Genomic DNA, 9,645 nt, shown 5'->3' with positions numbered 1-9,645 from the left:
CTTAGTAGGTGCTTTAGACCACTGAGCCATCTCACCAGCCTGTGATTGTTGTTTTTGAGACACTCCTGCTATGTTGCCCAGCCTCACCTTGAATTTGAGTTCAAGTGATTCTCCTGCCTCAGCCTCCTGAGTAGCTGAGATTCCATGATTATGAGATGGGCTCTGATCCTGATTTGTAGGCAGGATTCTGTGGTGAAACACATCCTCCTTTGCTTATTCCTCCTCCATTTTCAAATCTTTAGGAAACATGGAAAAACCACTAGAACATCTCCAAACCCTCCTTCTTCCATTCCCCACTGCCTTAGTTTCTTTTTTCTTTTTCTTTTTTTTTTTTTTTTTTGTGGAACCGGGGATTGAACTCAGTCCCTTGTGCTTGCCTGGGAAGCACTTATTCCACTGAGCCATCTCCCTGGCCCCCCTTAGTTTCTTCTACAGTGACAACACTGGTGTTAGTCCAGATCTAGGTTAAAATGCTGTAAGGGCCAGCCATGGTGGTGCACACCTGTAAACCCAGTACTCTGGGAGCCTGAGACAGGGCTCACAAGTTTGAGCCCAGCCTGGGCAATTTAGCAATTTAGGGAGACCTTGTCTCAAAACAGTACTCTACCCAAGTGCCCCCATGAAATAAGCTGTTTTTTGTTTTTTTGTTTTTTGTTTTTTTGTTTTTGCCACAAAGGCATCAGGTGGGCGGGCATTTAGGCACACAGGTGGCTCCCTCCAGCTTGTTGGCTTCCAAGATGGTATAGGCCCCTTCCTGGGCATCAGCTCCACAATTCTGTCAGTGGGGTCAAATAGCTCCTCTTTTAAAGCATGACCCACAAGACCGACTCACTGCTCGCCTCTGATAGGCCAGAGCGTTGTCACGTGACCTTCCGCCGCGGAGGATTCTGGGAGGCGTAGTTTCTAAATTGATGCCAAGATGCTCAACCCGCCCTGGCACTTAGTAACCCGAGGAGAATATGGGCCCAAAGATGCTTGGATCTCTGCTGAGCCGTCTTTCCAGGGTGGATCGGTTAGGCCCAGACAGGAGACTGAAACAGCACAGTAATTTGAACAGGAAAGACTTCACATAAAGAATGATTCACACCCAAGCAGTGGCGATTATTTAGAAAATGTCAAGTGTGGCCAGGATGTGGTGAAATTGGAGCCTCTGTGCTCTGTGTGGGAATGCAAAATGATGCGGCCACTATGGGGAACAGTATGGAGTTTCTGAACAAACAAAAAATCTGGGGGCCAGGGAGATGGCTCAGCGGAATAAGCCCTTCCCTGGCATTCAATCCCCAGTTCGGTAAAAGAAATAAAGGAAGGGAGGGAGGGAGGGAGGGAGGGAGGGAGGAAGGAAAGAAGGAAGGAAGGAAGGAAGGAATCTGGGTGTGGTGGTCCATGCCCCTAATCCCAGCACTTAGGAGGCTGGGGCAGGAGGATCACCATGAATCGGAGGCCAGCCTGGACAATATAGTGAGTGCAAGGGCAGCCTGAACTGCATAGGGAAACCCCGTCTCAACTAGGGGAGCGAGGGGAGAGAACACAGGAAGAGCTGGAAGAGCTGGTATAAAGAGCAGCCACTTTCTCTTGGGCTAAAACCAACCCCTCCTTCCTGCTTCACCGAGGCAGCATCTTATTTGGAAGAGGGCCTTCTTGGTCTGCTGCCCTCACCCCGCTCCCCTGGAGTGGGCATGGCACTGGGTGGTTGGGTGAGTGTCGCTGGGTGTGCACTGCAGGGCTGACAGCTGGTAATCTCACATCCGCGAGGACAGGGAGGGCAACCTGGCCTCATTGCACGTCCCTGCAGCGCCCTCTGCCGGGAGAGCTGCACACTGAGCCGGCTCGCCATTAGAAAGGTTCTCTGGGTCTGTCTGCTCGAGCTTCCAGCACCAGTGGATTGTGGGTTGGTGCTCGAAGGCTGTGTTTTGGTGCCTGGCACAGGGCGGCTGTTAGAATTTAGTAGAACAGGAGGGGCCTGGGGGCGCACACCTGTGCTCCCAGCACTTGGGAGGACTGAGGCAGGAGGATCCAATATTGGAGCCCTGCCTGGGGACTTAGTGAGACCTTGTCTCAAAATAAAAATAAACAGGATAACAGTGCAAAGGTCCTGGGTTCAATTTCTAGTGCTGCAAAAACAAGAACGCACCCAAAATACTTCCTTGACCAGGCTCTATCATGTGTCCTTACCAGATTCCAGCAGGAGGATGGGGTGGGGGCTTGGCTGTTTCATGCCACTTCCCAATTCTGCCACCTTGGACGAGTGACATCACCTCAGGTTTTTGTTTTTGTTTTTTAGCACTGGGAAATGCTGAACTGAACCCAGGACCTTTGCACTAAGTCACACCCCAGCCTTTTATTTATTTATTTATTTTTGTGTGTGGCCAGCTCAGCCCACCAGGGGGCGGGGCTGGCTGGCATGTGGTGCTGGGGGATTGAACCGCGGTCCCTGTGCTTTGCTAAGCTTGTTCTAAGTAGGTGCTTTAGACCACTGAGCCATCTCACCTGCCCCCCCCCCCGCCTTTTTTATTCATTCCTTTTGAGGCAGAATTTTATTACGCAGTTGCCCAGGCTGGTCTCAATTTGAGATCCTCCTACCTCAGCCTCCCAGGGTCCTGGTAGACATTGTTGTTTGGGTTTTAGTCACCTACTCTGAAAATGAGACTCATCAACCCTACCTTAGCCAAGTACTGTGAGAATACACACAATACATGCAATAAACAAATGACAAGTGGCAAGCATTTGGGAGGCTGAGGCAGGACAATCGCCATGACATGAAGGCCAGCCTGGACCACATTTCAAGTCCCTACCACAAACAAAGAAACAAAAACAAAACAGAATTAAGTGGCAGAGTGCCCTGCAGAGGCTGCTGTTGTTAATCTGCCTGCCTGCCCCGTCGCCCCTCCCCGCCCGGTTCATCTGCCCGATGTCTCCCAACAGGCACCACCTGGATGATAGAGATCCTCAGCCTAATCCTGAAGGACGGGGATCCCTCCTGGATCCACTCAGTACCCATCTGGGAGCGCGCACCCTGGTGCGAGACAGTCATGAGTGCCTTCAGCCTCCTGGACCAGCCCAGGCCTCGCCTCCTGAGCTCCCACCTCCCTGTACACATCTTCCCCAAGGCCGCCTTCGCCTCCAAGGCCAAGGTGCAGAGGGGGCGGCCGGGGTGGGCGGCTGCCCCTGCCTTAGTCAGTGCCTCACACCTTGATCTCCCTGTCCTGAATCCTACATCCCCTTTCCCGCACTCTTCCTGACCGCAAAAGGGCTGGAGGGTGCCGCCCTGGTGCCCTGCAGCCCCGTCCCCCACTGCAGAAGTCTGCCCCCAACCCTTCCTGCCTGGGGTCTGGGCCCGCCTGCATCTGATGCCCTTCCACTCCCCACTGCCTCCCCGCAGGTGATCTACCTCGCCCGGAACCCCCGTGATGTCCTGGTGTCCTTCTACCATTATTCTAAGATTGCCCAGCAGCTGAAGGACCCCGGCACACCCGACCAGTTCCTTCAGGACTTCCTCAAAGGCAAAGGTGAGGCCTCCTCCAGGAAAGAAGGTGGGAAGAGAGTGCTGGACGCTGGGCCTGGAGCTGACCACCAGTGAACCCAGCGCTCTGGGAGGCTGAGGCAGGGGGCTCTCGGGTTTAGATCCAAGTTGAAGTGGGGACCAGGCTGCTGATGGACTGGCCAGATAGATGGGGTGCCTGTACTGGGAGGCGGGAGGCACAGGTGGGAGGGACCCTGGATTCTGCAGAGCTGGGGATGCATGTTGGGGTTGACCGTACCCCACTGGGCCAGGTGGCCCATGCCTGGCCCTCACCCTGCCCCTCATCCACAGTGCAGTTCGGCTCCTGGTTTGACCACATTAAGGGCTGGATCCGGATGCAAGGCAAGGAGAACTTCCTGTTCCTCACCTATGAGGAGCTCCAGCAGGTGGGTGCCCTGGGCCGGAATGGGGCAGGGTGGGATGCGGGCCCGGAGGTTAGTACAATCCCAAGCGGGTAGAGCTTCAGAGGAAATGCCAGTCCAGCTGGAAGGAAGTTAGAGGTCAGGGGAGGTAGCAAAAGTGGGGGACTGAGGAGGAGAGGTGGGAACCAGGGCAAAGGCCCTTGGGTGGCTTTTGCCTCATTGTGTTCCCAGGAGAGTAGACTTGGAGGGGAAGGAGGAAGGCCAATCCTGGGGAGCACTTTCAGCATCTGAAGGGCACTCGGGAGGCTGAGGCAGGAGGATTTCTGTAAGTTCAAGGCCAGCCTGGGCTACACAGGGAGTGCCTCGGGTGGGCTCTGAGCACAGAAGGCGAGTGGATGATGAGATCTGCTGAACCGCAGGCCACGGACGGGGCATCAGGAGGGGCTGGGGAGACGGTGGATGTTTGCCCTGCTGGAACTAGACTGGACCCCAGCCAGGCCCTGGCCCACACACCTGGGGAGGGCAGGCAGGGGCAAGAGACAGCGCTCACTGGGGCCATCGGGGAGGCTTCCTGGAGGCGGCACCGTGGCCGAGGACACGGACACAGTCAGCCTGCCCCACAGTTACCTTTTCCAACCTGATAAATTTGTTTTGGTGGGAAAGGGCTCAGCCTTGCTCCTCCTGTCCTTTCCCATGAGTCTTATTCTCCAGACCAGAAACTGGGCCACCGAGCCTAGCAGGGCTCTCGGGCTGCCCACACGGTCACATTTCTGGGACAGACACGGATGGCGGTTATGAAACCAGGAGTGACCTGGAAAGGCTGAGCTGCAAGTCACAGAAGGTGGCGAGGGAGAGGGCAGCTGAGGGCTGCAGTGCCCCGAGTCCGACCTTGTCCGTGCTCTGTGACCTTGGACAAGTGCCTTGCTGTGTCTGGGCCTGCCACTTTCTTTTTCAGTACTGAAGATTAAGCCCAGAGCCTTTACACAGAGCTATGATATCGGTAGCGTTTTTTAACTTTTGAAACAATGTTGGTAAGATGCCAAGGCTAGTCTTGAATTTACGATCTTCCTGCCTCAGCCTCCCAGAGTGCTGGGATTACAGGCTTTTGTCACCCTGAGAAGCATGGCACATCTCTGCAAAGCTGATTGCAGAACGGGCGCAAATGCACATGTGGGACTCAGACCAGAGCTTGGTGTGCGGCAGGCGTTCAGTGTACAAGGGATCTAAGCCACCAGTCACGAGGAGGTCCATCCTCAGTAGCCAGCACTGTTCCTCGGGGGCTAAGGCCAGGCTGAGTGAGGAAGATGCAGGGAACAGGGAATTCTGGGACCCGGGGAAGGGCTAAAAACAGGTTAGCCTGTCATTGAAAGCTAGGCCAGCTGGGTATGGGAGCACATGTCTGTGATCCCAGTCCTCAGAAGGCTGAGGCAGGAGGATCTCTGGACATTTGAGGCCAGTCTATGAGTTCAAGTCTAGCCTACACTTCAAAGTGAGGCCCTGTCACAAAAAATGAAAAAAGAGAGAAAATAGAGAAAAAAGGAAGGAAGGAAGGACGGACCTACCTGTCATGGGGCAATGGAGAGCCACAGGGGGGCTGGGAGCCAGGGAGGGACAGGGCCAGCTTGGGAGAAGGGGTGAGCCAGAGGCAGGAAGGCTGGGGAGGAGGCTGGGTTAAGAGTCTGGACAGGATCGGAGGAGGCCTCAGTCCTGGAGCGGTGGGAACATCAGGGACGTGGCAAAGGAAAAGCAGAGGAACAGGACTGATGACCGCTGGGCCTCGGGTGAGGGTGAGGACGGGGAGGCCAGGCCCCGTGAGGTGCAAACGCCGCCGCCGCCCTGGACGCTCCCTGCACCGGGTACTTCCAGCCTCAGCCCCCTTGCGTCTCCCCCAGGACCTCCGTGGCTCTGTGCAGCGCATCTGCGAGTTCCTGGGCCGGCCGCTGGGTGAGGAGGCGCTGGGCTCCGTGGTGGCACACTCCGCCTTCGGTGCCATGAAGGCCAACACTATGTCCAACTACACGCTGCTGCCTCCCAACCTGCTGGACCACCGCCTCGGGGCCTTCCTCCGGAAAGGTGGGGCCCAGGCCACGTCTCAGCCTCCGCAGGCAACAGCATCCCGGGAGCCCAGCAGGTTTCACCGAGAGCATAGCACCGGGCCTGGTGTGACCCCAAGAGAGCCAGAACTAAAGCTGTGGCACTCGGGGCTCCTGAACCCCCAGCCCCACCCCTGCTCACTGCAGAAACTTGGGTGCTTTAAGCTGGGCATGGCTGCACACATCTGTGATCCCAGCACTTAGGAGGCTGAGACAGGAAGATCCTTGTGACTTCGAGGCCAGCCTGGGCTACAAAGTGAGCTCAAGGCCAGCCTGAACTACATAGCGAGACCCTGTCTCAAAAAAAAAGAAAAAAGTTGTATATTCATAGATTCCTGGAACCTCTTGGAGGGACTCAGCCCTCGAAAGGAGCCCCCAAGGCCTCACATGCACCTCACGTGGCACGCACACACCAAACACTAGGATCTGGGTTACGTGGGCCCCAGGATTACAGGCAGGGCTGGCCCCCTGGTGGTCACCCCAAGAGGAGGTGGGAAACCAGAGGAGCCTCACCCTAGCCGGGGGCTCACCTCCAGGCATGACCCTGCTCACCATGCAGGTCCCCAGCTGAGCCCCCCGAGGCTGCCTGGCTCGGGGACAGGGGCTGTGCTATGTCACAAGGTAAAGTGGGACAGGCCGGGTAGGGGCTGCTGTCCCTGCAAAAGCTGGGAGGTGGGAAAGTGCTCTGGGGGCCTCGTTCCCTGCTGCTCCTCACCTGGGCCTCTTTCTGAATCTTCCAGGGGTCAGCGGAGACTGGAAAAACCACTTCACGGTGGCCCAGAGCGAGGCCTTCAACCGCGTCTACCGAGAGCAGATGCGGGGGTTGCCGGCCTTCTCCTGGGACAAGGACCTGGGGGACCACGGCCTGGATCCTGAGCCGGAGCCCGAGACCAGACCAGGCTCTGGCGAGGACTCCGAATCTCCCCACCAATGACCCTGACAATAAATGCTCAGCTATAGCCCTGTCCTAGATGCTTTCTGGTGGGGCGGGCCACAGGGACATGGCGGGCTCAGAGGCATGGGACATGGGGGAGGATATGGGGCTGGGTCCTGGCCAGAGGGAACAGAGCAGCAGAGAGCCCAGCACGGGGCACAGCACCCAGGGGAAGGTTGGGGTCAGGACCCCAACGTGAAGGAAGAGGCAGGGGTCAGGCCCAGGCCGGTAGTGGAGAGACAAGACTGGCTCAAAGGAGTTTATTCTCTGCAGAAAGGGGGCTTCCCCCCCTGCAAACCCGTCCCCTCTGCTCCCCATCACCCAGTTCTCCCCACCCCTCTGCGCCCCTCACAGCGCTCAGTTCACGAGCTTTCTACTCCTATTACCCAGGTCTGCTCCCTGGAGAAACCCCCAGTGCCCGTCCTTGGGCTCTCCTGCTCCAGGGCTCAGCGCGCGCACAGCTCCCGCACGTGGTAGGAGCCAGGTCTTCCCCTTCCGTCCCCAGGGGTCTTCCTCGTTACCCCATATGTGTCCACCCTGGGGACACTCAGCCACGTCCTCCTGAGAAGTCCTGGCCTGGCTGAGGCCTCGTGCGTGGTGCCAGGATCCAAAGCGTGGGGATTTGCTGTTTCCCAGCTTGTGGGCAGCCTAGGGCAGGCCCTGGGCTCACCCACTTCCCCCACTTCCCCCACTTCCGAGGCTCCACGCTGGCTGGGCTGCCGTCAGGGTCGTCCCCCTCGGCCTGAGCGAGATGCCCAGTCTGGCTGCTGGATGCCTCTGAGCTCCGCCAGCTTGGAGGCGCCACTATCACCAAACCTCCTGCGGGTTGGTGACAGGTAGCGGAGGCGGCGGGCAGGGATCGGGGGCAGGGGGCCACCCCAGGGCTGGCAGCGGGCAAGGGGCCGGGCATCTCCAGCACCTCGCTGTCTCATCAGGGCCTTGGCAGGGGTGTCCTTGGAGCCCCAGGACTTGAGCTGTGGAGGGAAAGGGGAGGTGAGAGGTGGGGGCAAAGGAAGAAGAAGGAGAAAGTAGGGAGGCCAGAGGAGGACGAGGAAGGAGGAGAGGAGGCAGAAGGCAGAGGGGAACCCCACACCCCTAGCCCTGCACAGGGAGCCATGTTGCCTACGGTTTCATGGATGGGGAGGAACCGGAACCGGAAGCAGCTGGCACCTCCTGAGGGAACAAATATTTGCCCAGGGCGTCGATGCAGACAGCCGGACTGGGTGGAGGCCCAGACTTCGTCCCCTACCCTGCACCTGGCCCTGGCATCTCTAAGCTGCAGACGACTGGGACCAGGACCAGGGACACCGCAGGCCAGGGAAGCTGAGGTCATGCTGGCACTGCCCACCACATCTGCCCTCCAGAACTGCTGTGCCCTCGCAGTCCCCCACTTCACAGCCCAGGACCCTGAGGCTCAGAGGGAGGACATCACCTACCCTGAGTCCCCTGGCCAGTTGGGGTGGGCTCTGCCGGACCCCACTGTCTAAGCAGCTGGGGGGCTGAGGAGCTCCTCTAAGCACCTTTCCCTAACACTCCATGACACTTGAAGCCCAGTGTGAGAGTGTGACCTGTCATCTCGGCACTCGGGAGCTGAGGCAGGAGGATCCCTGGTAAGTTCAAGGCCAGCCTGCACCACACAGGGAGACCCTTACTCAGAAAAGCAAAAAAAAAAAAAAGGCGAGGCTTGGGGGGCACAAGCCAGTATGACCTCACTGACCTGCAGTGAGGACCTCATGGAATAAATAAAAATAAATTCCATTTCAGAAATTATTTCTAGGGGGCCGCGGAGATGGCTCAGTGGAATAAGCGCTTCCCTGGCAAGTTCAAGGACCTGAGTTCGATCCCCGGTTCCGCAAAAAAAAAAAGAAAAGAAAAGAAAAAGAGATTATTTCTGACATTATTATTTCATTTAACTTCAAGGACTGCACCTCTTAACCACACTGAGGACCAGAGTAACTGCTCAGCCTGTTTGAACCTGGTGAGAGGGCAGGCATGAAGCCAGCATTCGCACTCAGGGCTCAGAGGTCTCCGCTGTGCCCCAGAGCATGCGCGGCGGCCTTCCCGGCCCCACGCCAGGCACCAGGGCCACAGCAAGCCTGGGAAAATGCTTCTTCCACCGAGTGTTCGGCGCGTACCCCTAACCCCGCTCTTTAGGAGGCTGAGTGAGGAAGATCATCCAGTCACAGCCCAGCCTTGGCAGTTTAGTGCCTTAGAGACAACTCGTCTTGCCTCACCATGCCCGGCGTCTCCAATTTTTTTTTTTTTTTTTTTTAATGTATTTAGTACTGGATCTACAGGGCCTCACTACTCAGATCAGACTTGTAATGATCCTCCTGTTTTCAGCCTCCCAAGCGTTGGGATTATAGGCGCACGCCACCACGCCCAGTCTCATTTGCCATCTCAGCGTGCTGCGGGGGTAGGGCTGGCACAACTCACCGGGGATCAAACCCCCATCCCTGTGCATGCTTAGGCTGAGCTATCTGGCCAGCCCTCCAAATTTTAAAAATAAGTAAACAGGCTGGGCATAGTGGCTCACTTGTAATCCCAGCACTCAGGAAGCTGAGGCAGAAGGATCATTGTGAGTTTGAAACCAGCCTGGGTTATAAAGTGAGCTCAAGGGCCACGGAGATGGCTCAGTAGAATAAGCGCTTCCCTGGCAAACACAAAGGCCTGAATTCAATCCCCAGTTCTGCCAAAAAATAAAAAATAAAATTTTTTTTAAAAATACACATAAAG

General features: G+C 56.8%; 2 protein-coding genes across 2 annotated transcripts in view; one reads left to right on the top strand and one right to left on the bottom strand.

Annotated features, from left to right (window-relative positions):
- The window catches only part of Sult2b1 (sulfotransferase family 2B member 1), a 24,372-nt gene extending 17,448 nt beyond the window's left edge, over positions 1–6,924 (top strand). Inside the window, exons 3-7 of the mRNA XM_004646530.2 lie at positions 2,923–3,131; positions 3,380–3,506; positions 3,812–3,906; positions 5,775–5,955; positions 6,716–6,924. Of these exons, the coding sequence (XP_004646587.1) occupies positions 2,923–3,131; positions 3,380–3,506; positions 3,812–3,906; positions 5,775–5,955; positions 6,716–6,909 (806 nt within the window). The 3' untranslated portion in view covers positions 6,910–6,924. The remainder of the gene's footprint in view (positions 1–2,922; positions 3,132–3,379; positions 3,507–3,811; positions 3,907–5,774; positions 5,956–6,715) is intronic.
- Positions 6,925–7,244: 320 nt separating this feature from the next.
- Positions 7,245–9,645, bottom strand: part of Fam83e (family with sequence similarity 83 member E) — a 10,074-nt gene continuing 7,673 nt past the window's right edge. The window contains exon 5 of the mRNA XM_023706754.1: positions 7,245–7,883. Coding sequence (XP_023562522.1) covers positions 7,632–7,883 — 252 coding nt within the window. The 3' untranslated portion in view covers positions 7,245–7,631. The remainder of the gene's footprint in view (positions 7,884–9,645) is intronic.

The sequence above is a fragment of the Octodon degus genome, unplaced genomic scaffold (genome assembly GCF_000260255.1).
Source record: "Octodon degus isolate 3935 unplaced genomic scaffold, OctDeg1.0 scaffold00268, whole genome shotgun sequence".
NCBI classification, from domain to species: domain Eukaryota; kingdom Metazoa; phylum Chordata; class Mammalia; order Rodentia; family Octodontidae; genus Octodon; species Octodon degus.
Note: the sequence above shows the minus strand (reverse complement) of the source record. Positions and strands in the feature narration are given on the sequence as shown.